At 40.2% G+C, this 20634-nt stretch overlaps 1 protein-coding gene across 1 annotated transcript in view; it reads right to left on the bottom strand.

The window, feature by feature from the left end:
* Positions 1–20634, bottom strand: part of LOC117410794 (receptor-type tyrosine-protein phosphatase-like N) — a 190673-nt gene that overhangs the window by 46951 nt on the left and 123088 nt on the right. Inside the window, exon 12 of the mRNA XM_034017621.3 lies at positions 14367–14431. Within this exon, the coding sequence (XP_033873512.3) occupies positions 14367–14431 (65 nt within the window). The remainder of the gene's footprint in view (positions 1–14366; positions 14432–20634) is intronic.

The following is a 20634-nucleotide window of genomic DNA, read 5'->3' as shown; positions in this document are numbered from 1 at the left end:
CTCCTGCCGGTGAAGGTGGCGGAGGTAGAGGCAGCTCCTGCTGCTCTGCTCCTGCCGGTGAAGGTGGCGGAGGCAGAGGCAGCTCCGGCTGCTCTGCTCCTGCCGGTGAAGGTGGGAGCAGCGTGTAGTCTCCTGGCGACAAAGGAAGGAGCAGCGTGTAGTCTCCCCCTTTTGCAGGGGACTGGTGCTGCTCTGCCTCTCTTGCAGGGGACTAGTGCGACTCTGCCTCTCTTGCAGGGGACTGGTGCGGCTCTGCCTTTCTTGCAGAGGAGCAGGAGCTGCCTCTGCTCCGTCTCCAATCCCGTTCTCCATTCACCGAACACACAACCCCGAGTGAGTCAAACGTGCATCTATATATACTGTTGTGCTGGGATTCAATTACTAATTAATTATTCACTTGAATCCCAGCACGTGAATTAATTATGTGCAACCCCGTGCTCACATATTAAATTACTTTAAATACACGTGCAGTGATGTGCAATCCCGTGCCTAAATACAATTATACATTTTAAATACTCGTGTTACACAGACCCGTTTATATCCCGTGTACCAATGACTATACACCAACATTTAACACACCACACACAACATACAACATATAACACACACATGCACACAGGGGCGGGGCACATTGCCACAGACCCCAAAAGTGCAGGATGCGCCCTATTCTCTGGACATTGCCGGTTTGAGTCCAAGCTATTCCTTTGCTGACCGAGGATGGGAGCTCCCAGGGGGCAGTACTCAATTGGCTGGGCGCTTCCCGGGGGAGGTAGGGCTAGGTCGGCCAGGGTGTCCTCAGCTCACCGCGCACCAGCGACCCCTGTATATATATAAATATACAGTGCCTATAGAAAGTCTACACCCCCTTTCAAAATGTTCACCTTTTGTTGCCTTATAGCCTGGAATTAAAATGCATTAAAATAGTTTTTTCATTTATCTACACATCCTACCCTACAAGTTCCAAGTGAAAAAAATATTCTAGAAATTTGCAGAAAATTAATTAAAAATAAAAATTGCAATAGCTTTATTGGATTAGTGTCCACCCCCCTTGTAATAGCAATCCTAAATTAGCTCAGGTGTAACCAATCGCCTTCAAAATCACACACCAAGTTAAGTGGCCTCCAACTGATTTCAGGATAAATTCAGCAGTTCCTGTAGATTCCCTCTGCTGGGTAGTGCATTTCAAAGAAAAGACTTAACCATGAGCACCAAGGTGCTTTCAAAAGAACTCCAGGCCAAAGTTGTTGAAAGGCACAGATCAGGGGATGGGTATAAAAAAATATCAAAGGCCTTGAATATCCCTTGGAGCACGGTCAAGACGATTATTAAGAAGTGGAAGGTGTATGGTTTTATGGCCAAGACTGGTCAAAGTGTGCATGTGACAACAATATCCCAAGCACTCCACAAATCTGGCCTGTATGGTAGGGTGGCAAGAAGGAAGCCATTACTCAAGGAAACCCACCTTGAATCCCGTTTGAAGTATGCAAAAAACAGTCAGTAGATTCTGTAGCCATGTGGCAAAAAGTTTTGTGGTCTGACGAAAATAAATGCAAAGCGTTATGTTTGGCGCAAAACCAACATAGCGCATCACCCAAAGAACACCATCCCTACTGTGAAGCATGGTGGTGGCAGCATCATGTTATGGGGATGTTTCTCATCGGCAGGGACTGGGGCACTTGTCAGGATAGAAGGGAAAATGAATGGAGCAAAGTACAGAGAAGTCCTTGAGGAAAACCTGCTGCCCTCTGCAAGAAAGCTGAAACTAGGACGGAAGTTCACCTTTCAGCATGACAACGACCCAAAGCACACAGCCAAAGCTACACTGGAGTGGCTAAGGAACAAAAAGGTAAATGTCCTTGAGTGGCCCATTCAGAGCCCCGACCTAAATCCAATCTAAAATTTGTTGCATGACTTGAAGATTGCTGTCCATCAACGTTCCCCAAGGAACTTGACAGAGCTTGAACAGTTTTGTAAAGAAGAATGGTCAAATATTGCCAAATCTAGGTGTGCAAAGTTGGTAGAGACCTATCCCAACAGACTCACAGCTGTAAATACTGCCAAAGGTGCTTCCACCAAGTTTTAACTCAGGGGGGTGGAGACTTTAATTAATCCGGTAATGCCCAAGAATTTGTTTTTTATAAGAAGTCTTGTTGCATAAACTTGGTGAGAATAATTTACTATTGTTAAGCATGTATCTGGAATTATCAACCCCGGAAGGAGAAACCAGACCTACCCATATTGTATCAGAATTATCAGATTTACCATATGACATATTTGTTACCAGGCAAAGGCCAAGTGATACAATTGCTGAGTTGGGTACTATGTTAAACAAACTATATGTTAGTGAGCCATTCTCTGATGAGGCTGAGGCCGATGAGGGGGAAGTGCAGTTATGTTCGGATGAGCTGTTTGTGGAGTTCACTAATGGATTGGCTCATGTTACAGAACAGGGTAAAGCACTGGAGGAAGTCTGAAACTCTTCACAGTGTAGTAACATTAATAGAGAGGAGTCACTAAGAAAAAATATTGATAACCGGTTCCAGAGGGTCGGGAGTTGGGTCGAGTCTGCTGTCACTCAGTTTGAGCAGTCAGTGGTTGATTGTATTTTCTGGCGGGAAAAGGCAATGAAGAAATTAGAGAGAAAAACCAGTACTCCCAGCATGTCCATAATAACGCCTTGACATCAACAAGAGAATTCCGATCCAGCATGGGAGGTTACAGGGGGCATACACGGGGGGCCATTTCCAATAAATTACCCATCAAAATTAATTTTCCTGAGTTCGGTGGAGATAGTGAGATCCTCGATGCTGTCGGATATCTAGACTTGTGTGAAGAGTTTTTAGCGGTACACCCTATGGAGGATAATGAAATTATGGCAACATTGTCAGCAGTTTTAAAGGGCTCTGCAGAGAGTTGGTGGAGTGCCGAGAGACAAGGAATACGGCCATGGGGTCACTTTAAGAACACATTATTAAAAGCTTTTCTCCCAGCAGATTTTCTAACCACTGTGGAGGATAAACTGTGAGATAGAATACAAGCACCCGGGGAAGGTAGAAGAGATTTTGCTTATGACAATCAAGATCTTTGTCTCAGGTGGAAGTCAGATATGTCAGAAGCAGAAGTGGTCAGAAGAATTCTGAATAGCAGCAATCCAAAACTTGCCAGTTGCCTTTGTGGTTTGGATTCAGTGACAAAGCTGGTTTGAGTTGGTACAATGGTGGAAAGGGATTGGAACATGCAGAAGGACTATTGGGCCAAAGTTAACAACAAAACCTCTTCAGATCGCCCAGATAAGAGAGAGAACAAGAAAACTTTGTGAAAACCAGCAGAGGTTACGGTAGTAAATGTTTAAATATCTATAGCAGCAACACTCAAAGTGTCAGAATTGACTCTGTTGTTTGTGAAGATTGTGGTGAGAAATGTACATATCCCTACACTAATGGACACTGGCTGTATTCAGAAGTCAGATGATTTTCTGACGCCGTGACGAGCAAGTGTTTGTGTTGGCAGACAGACAGACACATTGTGTCTTGGGGGAGACCCAACTTACTTACGATCTCTTGGTTTATAGACACATACATCATGTCGAATCAACACCTGGTCTTTCCATTACACCCTGAGAAGCTAAAAGCTATCCATGGCTATCCTACCCCTACCAATCTTAAGGAGGTACAGCGTTTCCTAGGATTGGCAGGTTGGTATCATAAATTCATACCTCGCTTTGCTTATATGGCTGCCCACCTTAACAATCTGAAAAACAAAAATGTGAAGAGGGAATGGACTTCAGTGTGTCAGACCTGCGTGGAGCAACTTAAAAAGGACCTTCTAGCTCCTCCAGTATTGTCTCACCCAGACATGGCTAAAGTTTTCCATGTCTACACTGATGCAAACGAAGTGGGACTCTGGGCTGTGCTTGCTCAGACGGATGAAGAAGGAGAGCATCCAGAGTTGTATGGGCAGTGGAGAAATGGCGTCATTACCTAGAAGGCGTTCAGTTTCAGGTGGTGACGGACCATACCTAGGCTTTTAATGACCCGAAAGCTTCCCCTCGCCTAACTCACTGGACCCTGAGACCATGGTCATCGATATTCTCAGTGACTTGAAGACCCAGCCTATGGTAAGACCACTCCAAGATGATGGTTATAAATTCCAACTAGTAGTCCCAGCTGCAGGTTTGTTTTTGTTCTACTTTCATAATAAATAAATGTTTTTGTTCTATTTTCATAATAATACTTTGGGAGGACACTTAGGACAGCTTAAAACATTGCTCAGAATATTGGAGGTTGTTTGGTGGCCGACCATTTGCAAGGATACCTGTACACATGTGAAGGATTGTTGTATCTGTCAAAAATACAAACCAACTAACAGCAAACCAGGCGGATTTATGTAACCAAGAAGTTGGAGATTGATTTGATGGGTCCTTTTCCCAGAAGTAGAAAAGGCAACATCTACCTTCTAGTGGTGATCAGTTATTTCTGCAAATGGGTTGAAATGTTCCTGCTTAGAAATAGTAAAACTAAAAGTATCTCCAGAATCCTTATCCAAGAGATTTTTACACAATGAGGTATGCCACGGTACCTGGTGTCTGACAGAGGTTCCCAGTTCACCAGCCAACTACTTGCCGAGGTCTGCAAGTCATGGGCAGTCATCCAGAAGATTACCACTGTGTGGCGGAGTGTCCCACCCCTATATATATTTGTGCACTGTTTTTGTATTATTGTTTGCGGCGCGGATAAAACCGCTGCGTCTTTTGTTATTGTTTTTATCATTTAAAACCCTGTGAGGATGCGTGGCTGATCAGCTACTGATTATTTAACTAGCTGACAGTCACACATCCTTACCAAACGCGTGCAGACTGTGGCCGAGGGGTAATAAGATAATTAACAGCTAATTAACCCCTCGGCCAGAGTATAAGAACCTGCAGCTGTCCATGCTGCGGGGAGTTGAGTGTAGAGAGGAGAGTATGGGAGAGCGGAGAGAGAGAGCGAGGAGAATATAACGAACAATTGCTATATATTTAAAAATATACTTGTTTCTGTTTGTTTGGCCATTGCGCCTTTTTGTTTTGTGTTTTGTTGTTTGTTTAAATCTTTTGTTTTGTTTATTTGATTTATTAAATACGCTGACCGCCGTTGCGTTCAGCTTCACCCGCCCATCCATTGTTTTGGTTTCTGTACTTCCTGGTCCGTGACGTCACCACACCTCACCACTGCAAGCCATCCTGCCACACACTGCTTATAGAAGAATGGGCCAAAATCACTTCGACACTGTGTGAAAAGCTGGTACATACTTACCCCAAAAGACTTAAAGCTGTCATTGCAGCGAAAGGTGGCTCTACCAAATATTAATGTGTGGGGGTTGAATACTTATGCAAGCAAGATATTTCAGTATTTTATTTTTCTTAAAAATATTTCCCAACATAAAACCAATGTCACCTTACAATAATTGATTTAGAGTTTCAGTGTTTTAAAATAAAATATCAAACAGAATGAAATTTCAATGTACCATTTGTAATTCAGTAATATGAGAGAATTGGTCAGGGGTCTGAATACTTTTGCAAGGCACTGTATATATATACAGTGGTTTGCAGAAGTATTCACCCCCTACCAATTATGTCAGATTTTGTTGAATTACAAATAATTTATGTACAGTTTTTCAAACAAACTTTATTTTTATTCAAAGCTGTAGTGATTAAACTGAACACTGTTATATGAGGAGGAGGTTAAATGTCAGCAAAACTTGCAAAGAAAATGTACAAAATGAAATTTACTGTTTGCAGAAGTATTCAGCCCCTTAAGTCAGTACTTATTTCTATTTCTTAGCAGATGCCCTTATCCAGGGCGATTTACAATTGTTACAAGATATCACATTATTTTTACATACAATTACCTATTTATACAGTTGGGTGTTTTTTTAGCAGAGCAATCTAGGTAAAGTACCTTGCTCAAGGGTACAGCAGCAGTGTCCTCCACCGGGGATTGAACCCACAACCCTCCGGTCAAGAGTCCAGAGCCCTAACCACTACTCCACACTGCTGCCCTACTTGGTAGAAGCACCTTTTGCAGCAATTACTGGTTTTTTGGATAGGTCTCTACTAGCTGCACAGTAGAATGGGGAGATTTTTGCCCATTCTTCACAGGAAAATTGCTGCAGTTCTGATAAGTTTGTTGGGGATCGTCGATGGACTGCAATCTTCAAGTCTCGCCATAAAGTTTCGATTGGATTCAAGTCAGGACATTGGCTGGGCCACTCAAGAACATTAATTCTCTTCTTGTTCAACCATTCCAGTGTGGCTTTGGCTTTGTGCTTCGGGTCATTGTCCTGCTGAAATGTGAATTTCCTCCCCAGTTTTGGCTGACTCAAACAAGTTTTCCTCACGGATTTGCCTGTACTTTGCACCATCCATTCTCCCCCTCTATCCTGACAAGCTTCCCAGTCCCTGCTGAAGAGAAGCATCCCCATAACATGATGCTGCCACCACCATGCTTGACAGTTTGGATGGTGATGACTGGGTGATGTGCAGTGTTGTGCTTGCGCCATACGTTGCACTTGGAATTTAGACCGAAAAGTTCAATTTTTGTCTCGTATGACCACAAAACCTTTTTACACATGTCTGCAGTATCAACTACATGCGTGCTTTAAGATGAGGCTTTTTGAGTAATGGCTTCTTTCTTGCCACCAGTCCATCCAGGCCAGCTTTGTGTAGGGACCGGCTTATTGTTGATGTGTGAACACTGACTCCCATCTCAGACACAGAACTTTGCAGATCTCTCAAGGTCATTGTTGGCTTCAGAGTGACATTCCAACCCAGTTTTCTGCTTGCCCGGCTGTACAGTTTGGGAGGGTGACCTGATCTGGTTAGTTTCTGGTGGTATGATGCATCTTCCACTTCTTAATGATGGACTTCACTGTACTGAGAAGGATAATCAGCACCTTAGAAATGTTCTTGTACCCTTCTCCTGCTCTGTGCCTCTCTACCACTTTATCCCTGACTTGTTTCGAAAGCTCCTTGGTCTTCATGGTTGCTTTGTTGGATCACTATGTGAGTTGCAGCTTGAAAGTCTTTATATACCTGAGGGAAATTATTTTAAACCACTTTGAGTTCACACAGGCTGAAACCATTTCACTAATTTTGTGACCTTTCAAACAAATAATTTGCACCTGAGCTGATTTAGAGCTGAAGTAGCAAAGGGGTTGAATACTTATGAAACTGAGATTAATCTGTTTTTCTCTGTAAATCTTATTTATATTCTATATGCATTTTTTAACTTTATCAATGTGGAGTAGTTTGTGTAGATTCTACATCTAAAGTCTAATTTGAAAGCGTCGTGGAGTACGCTCAGTTGCCAACAAATTGTGAAAACTTTGCAGGGGGGTGAATACTTCTGCAAACCACTGTATATATATTTTAACACAGCAGGGAGGGGGTTAATATCTTCCCTGCATAAAACATATATTTGTTTAATTGTTTTATTAGTAATTATCCCCTTCACCTGGCTATCATTGTAAATTAGAGCCAGGTGCAGGGTATTTAAGGAAAGCAGCCAGTCCCTTCAGGGCTGCTGCTGTGTGGAGGGCCCGGTTGATGGTGTTTTCAATCATATTGCTAAAGGTAACTGTGCGTTCCTTTTGTGTGTTTTTGTTTTTAGCCGATAAACAGCTTAGCCGTCCGGCTCAATAGAAAAGGTTCCTGACGTGGACAGTCAGCACTCCAAAACGGAGCTAGGTGTAATGTTTCGTTTTGTTTATTTTGTTTATTCTGTTTATTAAAAATAGCATAAAAATACAAGCTTGTGTTTGCGGGATGAAGATTTGTCGTGGGTACTGAAGGAAGCTTGTGTTTGCTGGGATGAAGATTTGTCGTGGTTACTGAAGGAAGCTTGTGTTTTCAGGATGAAGATTTGTCGTGGGTACTGAAGGAAGCTTGTGTTTGTTGGGATGAAGATTTGTCGTGGTTATTGAAGGAAGCTTGTGTTTTCAGGATGAAGATTTGTCATGGGTACTGAAGGAAGCTTGTGTTTTCAGGATGAAGATTTGTCATGGGTACTGAAGGAAGCTTGTGTTTGCGGGATGAAGATTTGTCATGGGTACTGAAGGAAGCGTGTGTTTGCTGGGATGAAGATTTGTCGTGGGTACTGAAGGAAGCTTGTGTTTTCAGGATGAAGATTTGTCATGGGTACTGAAGGAAGCTTGTGTTTTCAGGATGAAGATTTGTCATGGGTACTGAAGGAAGCTTGAGTTTGCGGGATGAAGATTTGTCGTGGGTACTGAAGGAAGCTTGTGTTTTCAGGATGAAGATTTGTCATGGGTACTGAAGGAAGCTTGTGTTTTCAGGATGAAGATTTGTCATGGGTACTGAAGGAAGCTTGTGTTTTCAGGATGAAGATTTGTCATGGGTACTGAAGGAAGCTTGTGTTTCCAGGATGAAGATTTGTCGTGGGTACTGAAGGAAGCTTGAGTTTTCAGGATGAAGATTTGTCATGGGTACTGAAGGAAGCTTGTGTTTTCAGGATGAAGATTTGTCATGGGTACTGAAGGAAGCTTGTGTTTTCAGGATGAAGATTTGTCATGGGTACTGAAGGAAGCTTGAGTTTGCGGGATGAAGATTTGTCATGGGTACTGAAGGAAGCTTGTGTTTCCAGGATGAAGATTTGTCATGGGTACTGAAGGAAGCTTGTGTTTGCGGGATGAAGATTTGTCGTGGTTATTGAAGGAAGCTTGTGTTTTCAGGATGAAGATTTGTCATGGGTACTGAAGGAAGCTTGTGTTTTCAGGATGAAGATTTGTCATGGGTACTGAAGGAAGCTTGAGTTTGCGGGATGAAGATTTGTCATGGGTACTGAAGGAAGCGTGTGTTTGCTGGGATGAAGATTTGTCGTGGGTACTGAAGGAAGCTTGTGTTTGCGGGATGAAGATTTGTCATGGGTACTGAAGGAAGCGTGTGTTTGCTGGGATGAAGATTTGTCGTGGGTACTGAAGGAAGCTTGTGTTTGTTGGGATGAAGATTTGTCGTGGGTACTGAAGGAAGCTTGTGTTTTCAGGATGAAGATTTGTCATGGGTACTGAAGGAAGCTTGTGTTTGCGGGATGAAGATTTGTCGTGGGTACTGAAGGAAGCTTGTGTTTTCAGGATGAAGATTTGTCGTGGGTACTGAAGGAAGCTTGTGTTTTCAGGATGAAGATTTGTCATGGGTACTGAAGGAAGCTTGTGTTTGCGGGATGAAGATTTGTCATGGGTACTGAAGGAAGCGTGTGTTTGCTGGGATGAAGATTTGTCGTGGGTACTGAAGGAAGCTTGTGTTTGCTGGGATAAAGATTTGTCATGGGTACTGAAGGAAGCTTGTGTTTTCAGGATGAAGATTTGTCATGGGTACTGAAGGAAGTGTGTGTTTTCAGGATGAAGATTTGTCGTGGGTACTGAAGGAAGCTTGTGTTTGTTGGGATGAAGATTTGTCGTGGGTACTGAAGGAAGCTTGTGTTTCCAGGATGAAGATTTGTCATGGGTACTGAAGGAAGCTTGTGTTTGCTGGGATGAAGATTTGTCGTGGGTACTGAAGGAAGCTTGTGTTTGCTGGGATAAAGATTTGTCGTGGGTACTGAAGGAAGCTTGTGTTTGCTGGGATGAAGATTTGTCGTGGGTACTGAAGGAAGCTTGTGTTTATGGGATGAAGATTTGTCGTGGGTACTGAAGGAAGCTTGTGTTTTCACAGCTTCTGTAAACCCTTTTTGGGGGGTTAACACCGTAGAAGTGTTTCTCATTATAGTGCAAGAGTGGACTTCACTGTGGGGTCTGTCAGTTGATCTAAACAGTGGCAATCTAAATACAGTAGAGAGTCAATTACCGAAACTAATTGAGACCAATACTAGTTCACGTAATCAGTTTGCATGGATAATTGAACAGGTATTAATAATAATTACTGCACCTTTACATGTATAGAATAAAGTTAGCATACACAAGTACCTACTGTTGATGGATATATTGCTAGTAACCTGTTCTATCACATGAAGAATACACATTACAAAGCTTTACAAATCATTAAATTAATGCAATTCAGTCAAACTTTAACACCTACAGTTAAGTTAATGAAATACTGTAATTAAACATACCATATACCAAAGAATGCAATTCAGTACAACTTTGACACCTTACAGAACTTTAGGAATCAATAAACTTCAAACATTCAGTAAAATGTTTCTGTACGTTTATACTTGCTGTTAAGGCATTGTAATAACGTGCAATTGAAATGAACAAAATAAAAGTTCTTGGTGCTCAATAACATAACATAGACAGGATCTCCAGCTCTTCATCCCAGCAAACACAAGCTTCCAATATTATAACAGCAAGAGAACATTCAAAGAGGAGGTTAAATGTCTAAGAGACACAAATGGCAAAATCATAGATGAAGGAAAAAAAATGGCAAATATATTAAATGATTAATTTTCACAGGTTTTTACAAAGGAGGACACGGACAACATGCCCCACCTGTTCCTATCCAATTTTAAATAACTTTAGCATAACAGAGGCAGAAGTGTTAAAGGGACTAGGAGCTCTTAAAATAAACAAATCCCCTGGGCCAGATGAGATCCTCCCAATAGTACTCAAAGAAATTAAATAAGTTATTTACAAACCGCTAACCAAGATCATGCAACAGTCTCTTGACACAGGGGTTGTACCGACAGACTGGAAAATAGCAAATGTAATACCGATTCACAAAAAGGGAGACAAAACCGAACCAGGTAACTACAGACCAGTAAGCCTGACTTCTATTATATGTAAACTTATGGAAACTATAATAAGATCCAAAATGGAAAATTACCTATATGGTAACAATATCCTGGGAGACAGCCAGCATGGTTTTAGGAAAGGGAGATCATGTCTAACTAACCTACTTGACTTTTTTGAGGATGCAACATTGAAAATGGATAACTGCAAAGCATATGACATGGTCTATTTAGATTTCAAAGTCCCGCATAAAAGATTAATTCTCAAACTGAACGCAGTAGGGATTCAAGGAAATGCATGCACATGGATTAGGGAGTGGTTAACAGGTAGAAAACATAAAGTACTGATTAAAGGAGAAACCTCGAAATGGAGTGAGGTAACCAGTGGTGTACCACAGGGATCAGTATTAGGTCCTCTACTATTCCTAATCTACATTAATGATTTAGACTCTGGTATAGTAAGCAAACTCGTTAAATTTGCAGACGACACAAAAATAGGAGGAATGGCAAACACTGTTGAAGCAGCAAAGGTCATTCAAAATGATCTAGACAGCATTCAAAATTGGGCAGACACATGGCAAATGAAATTTAATAGAGAAAAGTGTAAAGTATTGCATGCGGGCAATAAAAATGTGCATTATAAATATCATATGGGAGATAGTGAAATTGAAGAAGGGAACTATGAAAAAGACATAGGAGTTTATGTTGACTCAGAAATGTCTTCATCTAGACAATGTGGGGAAGCTATCAAAAAGGCTAACAAGATGCTCGGATATATTGTGAGAAGTGTTGAATTTAAATCAAGGGAAGTAATGTTAAAACTCTTCAATGCATTAGTAAGACCTCACCTAGAATATTGTGTTCAGTTCTGGTCACCTCGTCACAAAAAGGATATTGCTGAAAGAGTGCAAAGAAGAGCAACCAGAATTATCCCGGGTTTAAAAGGCATGTCGTATGCAGACAGGCTAAAAGAATTGAATCTATTCAGTCTTGAACAAAGAAGACTACGCGGCGATCTGATTCAAACATTCAAAATCCTAAAAGGTATAGACAATGTCAACCCGGGGGACTTCTTTGACTTGAAAAAAAGAAAAAAGGACCAGGGGTCATAAATGTAGATTAGATAAAGGGGCATTCAGAACAGAAAATAGGAGGCACTTTTTTACACAAAGAATTGTGAGGGTCTGGAACCAACTCCCCAGTAATGTTGTTGAAGCTGACACCCTGGGATCCTTCAAGAAGCTGCTTGATGAGATTCTGGGATCATTAAGCTACTAACAACCAAACGAGCAAGATGGGCTGAATGGCCTCCTCTCGTTTGTAAACTTTCTTATGTTCTTATGTTCTTATGTTCTTATGTACTGATGAGAAGAAACATCAAGAACAAGGTGACTGTTTTAATTTGCTAAACTCCAACATTGCTCCATGTAAGGTTTTGGTGGTCTGAACAATTCTGTAACTTTCATTCGCCTCAGTCTGCTGGTTCTTTTTTTGGCAGCTAAATCTCATAGTTGTTTTAGCAGCAGAAGCTGTGTGCGTAATACACCACATGTAATTCATCACGTGATTACAGATGCGTTCAGTTGATTAGACAGAGTAGATTAGATAATTGACTCTCTACTGTACCACACTACTCTCACACCATTAGAAGTTGGGTTTAGAGCACTTATTTTAATAATTTAAAAGACAATATTGTTTCGATACACCGCGGTTTTGAGCAATTCTCAGTGAACTGCAAAGATGATGTGAATCCTGAGGACTTCTGTTTCACTTGCAAATACTGTACATTAAAATATTTGAATTATTCCTCATAATCCATCAAAATAATATAGGCATTTCAAATTCAACAGCAAGGACAGTGTTTTTCATAAAGGATTCATAAAATGTTTTTTTTTTTTTTCTTTTATATATCTATACAAATAAAATATTTCCCCCACGGAAATACAGTACTATTTGAGAGTCTACATTGATAAAAAAAGGTATGTTAAATTTATGGCAACGTTTTTTTAGTGCAATGTCATCCATTTATTGTGTGAAAGGAAAACAACAATTGTACCGAACTTGTAAAAATCAACTTAGAAATCAATTATTTATCACTAATTTTGACAGTTTGCTTCTCCTTTCAATAAAGGTGATTGTTAAATATATCCCAATGTGTTGAGTAAAGAAACTAGTATTTTAAAAAATATACGATTCAATATTTACATAAGTGTGTGTAACTCATATTTGTCCTTAATTGTAGCATAAAACAGCAAGTTTCCCCTGGTTACATCGACTCTGGTGTTATTACACCTGGTGTTACCTTTCCCTTTTAAAAAAATGCAGGAAACACACAAAAATTGAGTTTGCTGCTGCTGCTTTGAAATTGAACTTAGCCATTAGTCGACTACCAGCTTGTGACTATTCAGTACACCCCTACTACAGACAGCTCAGTACAAGAGTGTATCCTTTTTGTCTATTAAAGACCAAGACTCTTTAGATGTTCACCACAGACACACAGTAAGCTCTTTTTGCATCAATGTATTGTTCCAATTTGCTTTATGTAGCCGCAAACAATTACTATGTAAAAAAGCCTACCTCAATCAGAGAGAGGTGTTACAAACAAGAGCTATAATTAATGCAATCGAATAGAAAAAGGAATAACCACGACCCAGCTCAATGCCGCGGTTCTGTTTCTATGCTGGCTCCAGCAAGGGGACATTAAAAAACAAAAAGAAGAGGTGGGATTTATTTAACACGAGAGAGAGTTAAAAAGAGGCAGGTGCAGCCAGGTCTAATTAGCTGATACAACAAAATGAATAAACAGGAACTGGAGACGGAGCGAGAAGGGGAATAATTAAAACAATATCAGCGGCAAAATGCAACAAAGGAGATTGCACATTTAAAAGGTCTGGAGCAGCTGCAAATGTAAGAGATGAAGGGAGAGGGAGAGAAAGAACACAAAAGAGAAGCGTAAAGAGAGGAACCAAAGGGGGCCTCCATGTGGAGCATTCATCAGTTTCTGATAAAAATGTCCTTTCCTGTTTTTTTCTAGAGGAATCCTAGATGCTTTCCGTTTATGTGTCCTAATTCCATGAAAATCCTCTGCCATTTCAAGTGCAGCTGTTCTGTACTTCAATCTCATAGAACAGGTCGGCCAAGATGGAAGGTCACTCAGGGATGCATAATAAGGGCTAGGGTTATTTGGAGCAGAAATCTTTTAGAATCTAGCCTTAATTGTTCTAGTGACAGTTATACCGACAGACATTCATCAAAAGGTGTGACTCCAAAGGTGGTGCTGGTAGAGTATATACTGTAGATAGCAGGAAGGAGTTAGGGGAGAAAAGTCAAAGGATGACCTAAAAATGCTTGAATTTGTTTTATTACCTCAGACAAGGTTTTATTACCTCAAGACTTTTACTCCAGAAAGAGTCTGCAATACTGTCTAAATATAGTTTAAATATAGGGAATTATGCCAAAAAACACACATTTGTTATTTATATCTACAGTTTTATGAAAAATCCCATGTTTTAGTTGATACACAGGTTATAAAAAATCAAATAAGATTATAAATAAAGTATTCTAATAATAACAGTGACTTTTCAGTTTAGGAATATGAAACTACAACTATTAACTTTTTATGTATAAAATAAATCTATTTCCTACCTCCCCCACGCCAGTCTGTATGATCTTCAGTCCAGTCTCTGATTCCAAAAAGGTCTTCTCAGCCACTGACAAGAAGACAGAAACACAGTCATAAGAATGACACAGTCATTTTCACTCACATTACTGTGCACCCTTTGTTAATAATAATAATAATAATAATAATAATAATAATAATAATAATAATAATAATAATAATAATAATATCTTTATACAGTGCCTTTCATAGTGGACCACCATCACAAAGCGCTTTACAGAGGCAGGCTGTGAACTGTGCATTATATGCAGAGTCATTTACAATAGGACACTGATTTAACATCTCATCCGCAGGATGGAGCACAAGGAGGTTAAGTAACTTGCTCAGGGTCACACAGTGAGTCAGTCAGTGGCAGAGGTGGGATTTATACTGCTGACCTTCTGGTTACAAGCCCTGGACTTTAACCACCCTCAGCGCTCCACATACGGTAACTCATGCAAACTTGATGTCAGCCACATAACTAGTTGAGATGGACATGAACTGCATTGAATTACAAACCCAACAACCAGGAAACTATTCACAGATATTGCCCACATATAAATACTGACGATGTCAGTCCTCCTGGGTTACAGCAGTGAAGTGACGCTTAAATTGTCTTGATTCAATTCAGGAGAAAATGGAGGCCAATTCCTGACTGTATGTGACTGCAGAGCATGTTTATAAGAACATAAGAAGAAAATAAGCACATTTACGAATGAAAGGAGGCCATTCAGCCATCTAAACACACCCAGTTAGCTGATTGCTCTCAAAACTAATAGCCTTTTAACACTAGCACACCCGAGCCGAGCTGAGCCAAGCCCTCATGGTACGGCTAGTTTCACACTGGTCATTTTGTCGAGCCGAGCCGGAACCGTGAAACTCTGGCCTCGCAAGATATCTGGTACGGGCTCGGTGTTGAGCAAGGAATACAGGACTAAACCGCACCGCGAAACAGTGTTGTGAAAAAATAAAATAAATAAAACAGGATTACAAAAAAAAAAAGATCATAACAAAAAAAGCGGGTCAGACCGCAAAAAACTGTAAATATTATGATTTAATGGACGCAGCTCTTGGTCACAGACCTGCAACGACCGGTGCCGATATACTGAATTCTGCAACTTGTCTTCTGGAATCGATGTGCCGTCCCACACGGAATGAAGAAGGCGAGTTTACATATTAAAACATTACGCTTTGCTAATACCATAACATTGCATGTATAAAAACAAGTTGTAAAGAAATATCTTTTAATATGTTACGTTTAGATTTTGTTTTTAATAGCCCTACTTTAAATCTAGTTTTCTAAAGTGTTTACTGACATTTTTCAAATACTATCTTTAACTTTTTAAAGTTATTATTAGTAGTCGTTAATCTAACTTTAATAATATTAAATTATTCTGTTTGTATTTGCATTCAGCAACACATGAAAAACATTTTTTTTTTCTTTTTTCACAACAGTTTCGCGGTGCGGTTTAGTCCAATATTTCTCAATTCCTGTGAAATCTTTTGGTAGACTTTATCGCTTCAGACAGTACGACCCCGGAATCCACTCCTCTGTGTGCCTGTGTCCATTGAATTTGACGTCATGTTCCACAGTGCAGCTTCTACTTTGAACAGTAGTACAAACACACCCGAGCAGCACTGGATGGGCTCGGCTTGGTTCTGGCTTGGCTTGGCTCGGTTCGGGTGTGCAAGTGTGAAAAGGCTATAAGGATCCAAGTGTTTCTGCCTCAGCAAAATGACTAGATAACCCAATGCATACACTCACCACTCTCTGCATGAAGAAGTGTCTCCTTCAGCAACATGACTTGATAACCCAATCCATACCCTCACCACTCTCTGCATGAAGAAGTGTCTCCTTCAGCAACATGACTAGATAACCCAATCCATACCCTCACCACTCTCTGCATGAAGAAGTGTCTCCTTCAGCAACATGACTAGATAACCCAATCCATACCCTCACCACTCTCTGCATGAAGAAGTGTCTCCTTCAGCAACATGACTAGATAACCCAATCCATACCCTCACCACTCTCTGCATGAAGAAGTGTCTCCTTCAGAAACATGACTAGATAACCCAATCCATACCCTCACCACTCTCTGCATGAAGAAGTGTCTCCTTCAGCAACATGACTAGATAACCCAATCCATACCCTCACCACTCTCTGCATGAAGAAGTGTCTCCTTCAGCAACATGACTAGATAACCCAATCCATACCCTCACCACTCTCTGCATGAAGGGTATCCTTCCCTCGGTTCCAAGTCTATCTCTACATCATTTCCAGCTGGGTCCTGGTTCCTGTGCTGTGCTTTAAGTATTGGTTTGAGTTAACTATAAAAACTATTTTTAATCTTAAAGACTTCAATCAGGTCCCCCCTGATTCTTTTCTTTCCCCAGGCTAAATAGATTCAGTTCTTTCAGCCTTACTTCATAGCTCAGTCCTAAAAGTCCTGGCATTAGTGTGGGTCATGTGGTGACCAGAATTGGACACAGTATGGACTGTGATACAGAATGTATAAATGTCAGAACAGTAGAATATTGTGCATGATACCCGATTATAATAGTAAAAAAAAGTAAATTGTAAATTTTGTAAATGTTCTTATGTTCTTCTCATGTTCTTACAAATGTGCTCTGCAGTCACATACAGTCAGGAACTTGTCTACATTGACTTGACCTTACTCAATATAGTTCAAACTGGTCAAATACAAATGTAAAATGCTTCAGCAGGCAATGCACTGAAGCAGGTGAGGCGGCTCTGTCTTCTCAATCCCCATACACAGGTTCTCCATTCGTACTCTAGGTGTGTACAGTATCCGCGGCTCGAGGAACATATTAATGACATGTAGAGGTCAACCTGTACTTATTATTTACTTCTATATACCAAAATGGATATCGTAGCCACTTCCATTAAGAACATAAGAAAGTTTACAAACGAGAGATGGCCATTCGGCGCATCTTGCTTGTTTGTAGCTTATTGATCCCAGAATCTCATTTATTATTGTTATTTGTTTATTTAGCAGACGCCTTTATCCATTGCAACTTGCAGAGACTAGGGGGTGTGAACTATGCATCAGCTGCAGAGTCACTTACAACTACATCTCACCCGAAAGACGGAGCACAAGGAGGTTAAGTGACTTGCTCAGGGTCACACAATGAGTCAGTGGCTGACATTGTCAATACCTTTTAGGATTTTGAATGCTTGAATCAGTGTTCATTTTACCACAGACCAAGACAGAAAAAAAATAACTCCTGGTGTTCTGCTACTGGTTTGAAACAGAGCTCAAGTTTATCTCTGTATGTGCTGTATTACCATGTAACCCACAATATAAACTAAAATGTCCAGTTTAAGCACAACTGCTTACAATACACTAAAGTCTGCTGGCTTCTGCAGTCTGTCACAAATAAACTGCATCAGTGAAGATCCCTTCACTGTTCTACAAATTAGATTTTTTATAATTAAAACCACATTTTGTATCTCATTTTAAATTGCTGTTTTCCACAAATTCTGTATTAGACTGTTTTTAAGTTAATGGTTTAATTGTTCATTGTGTGTATGTGACATACTGTGGGATCTCTATACAATGTATTTTATTGTCCTTCTATATACCTGGATAAGGGCATCTGCTAAGAAAATTATTAATAACAATAATAATAATAATAATAATAATAATAATAATAATAATAATAATAATAATAATAATACAAATTGTGATTCTCTTTGTTTTGTCTTATACAGTGCTTCAAGCTGAAAGGCGCTATATGAATACAATGCGATTTGATTTAATATCAAGCAACAGAACGTTCTATGTTGTTTTCTCTGATTGAACAATGCTGTACACTTCTTTTTGTTATCTTATGATTTTTTGATTACTCTAAGTAAAATTGTAGCTAGCTAACTACTAAAATAACCAAACATCCCATGTCAATATTTAATAATAACGCTACCATATACAGTAATGTCTTTAGAATATTGCTTACTTAATTGTTTCTTTCTACAACACACCTGCACAATACACTATCAAATGCTGCACGTTTTTAAAATTATACAGACTTTATTTATCATGATGTAACAAATCAACGTATTCATTACAGCTTGTTTAAGTCACACAACCAAAATACGGGGCTTAAGAACTGTCTTTACCGTACGTCCTTAATAACTTTCAGTTCTAAATTGCCTGTGAGAGCATTTCAGTCAACTGCTCCTTTAAAAAAATCTTTCAGACAAACTTTATCTGTTGGCCCGTATTAAGCTTGATTTGACACACTGATCTACACTGCCTCTCTTTACCTTTACCTTTCTCAGTGTATCCCCATATTTATCCCCAAAGCTTATTGTATTACTTTAGATTGCATTATTTCCTCATTTATTTGCAATGCAAAGAGCCCCAGAAGATTATCTTCAGAGACTGAGGCCAAGAAGAGAGCCTTACTATTGGGCAGCCAACATCTGTAACATGCTGTATTGTTTACAACTGCCCCCCCAGCATGAACACCCAGAGTGGTAGAATAAGCCTTGCAAAGCATTGTCTGTATATGTTCTGTTGTGTTCCTCCTTCCCCTTCCCCTTCTCTGTCTGCATCGCAGTACAGCACTCACCCACTTGTTATTCCCTGTCTTCAAACCTGGACTCAATTTCATAGACGCTTCAGTCTGCCAACACTTTTAATGTCTGCGCCAACCCAAGCCAATGGGGTTCATTGTCTCAAACACCTACAGTGGATCTCAAAAGTATTCACCCCCCTTGGACTTTTCCACATTTTATTGTGTTACAACATGGAATCAAAATGGATTTAATTAGGAGTTTTTGCCACTGATCAACACAAAAAAAGTCCATAATATCAAAGTGAAAAATAAAATCTACAAATTGTTCTAAATTAATTACAAATACAAAACAGAAAATAATTGATTACATAAGTATTCACCCCCGTGAGTCAATATTTGGTAGAGGCACCTTTGGCAGCAGTTACAGCCATGAGTCTATTTGGATAAGTCTCTACCAGCTTTGCACATCTGGACACTGCAATTTTTGCCCATTCTTCTTTGCAAAATTGCTCAAGCTCCGTCAAGTTGGATGGGGACCTTTGGTGAACAGCAATTTTCAACTCTTTCCACATATTCTCAATTGGATTGAGGTCCGGGCGTTGACTAGGCCACTCCAGGACATTGACCTTTTTGTTTTTAAGCCACTCCCGTGTGGCTTTGGCTGTATGTTTGGGGTCATTGTCCTGCTGGAAGATGAATCTTCTCCCAAGTCCCAGGTCTCTTGCAGACTTCAGCAGGTTTTCCTCCAGGATTTCTCTGTAATTTGCTGCATCCATTTTGCCCTCTATCTTCACAAGCTTTCCAGGCCCTGACGCAGAGAAGCATCCCCATAGCATGATGTTGCTACCATCGAGCTTCACGGTAGGGATGGTGTTCTCAGGATGATGTGCAGTGTTAGGCTTGCGCCAAACATAGCGCTTAGCATTGAGGCCAAAGAACTCTATTTTGGTCTCATCAGACCATAGAATCTTCTTCCACTTGGTCTCAGAGTCTCCCACATGCCTTCTGGCAAACTCTAGCCGAGATTTGATGTGAGTTTTTTTCAACAATGGCTTTCTTTTTGCCACTATCCCATAAAGGCCAGTTTTGTGAAGCACCCAGGCTATTGTTGCCGTATGCACAGTGTCTCCCAGCTCAGTCGTGGAAGACTGTAACTCCTTTAGAGTTGCTATAGGCCTCTTGGTAGCCTCCCTGACTAGTGCCCTTCTCGCCCGGATACTCAGTTTTTGAGGACGGCCTGTTCTAGACAGATTCACAGTTGTGCCATATTCTCTCCATTTCTTAATAATGGACTTTACTGTGCTCTGGGGGATATTCAATGTCTTGGAAATGTTCTTATACCCTACCCCTGATTGGAGCTTTTGAAGAACCTTATTCTGGATTTGCTTTGAATGTTCCTTTGTCTTCATGATGTAGTTTTTGTTAGGAAATATACTAACCAACTGTGGGACCTCCCAGAGACAGGTGTATTTAACCTGAAATCATGTGAAACACCTTAATTGCACACAGGTTGACTCCATTCAACTAATTATGTGACTTCTAAAGACAATTGGTTGCACCAGAGCTTATTTAGGTGTGTCATAGCAAAGGGGGTGAATACTTATGCAATCAATTATTTTCTGTTTTATATTTGTAATTAATTTAGAACAATTTGTAGATTTTATTTTTCACTTTGACATTATGGATTTTTTTGTGTTGATCAGTGGCAAAAACCGA

The sequence above is a fragment of the Acipenser ruthenus genome, chromosome 10 (genome assembly GCF_902713425.1).
Source record: "Acipenser ruthenus chromosome 10, fAciRut3.2 maternal haplotype, whole genome shotgun sequence".
Classification (NCBI taxonomy): Eukaryota; Metazoa; Chordata; class Actinopteri; order Acipenseriformes; family Acipenseridae; genus Acipenser; species Acipenser ruthenus.
The sequence above is the reverse complement of the archived record's forward strand: the minus strand, read 5'-3'. Positions and strand labels throughout refer to the sequence as shown.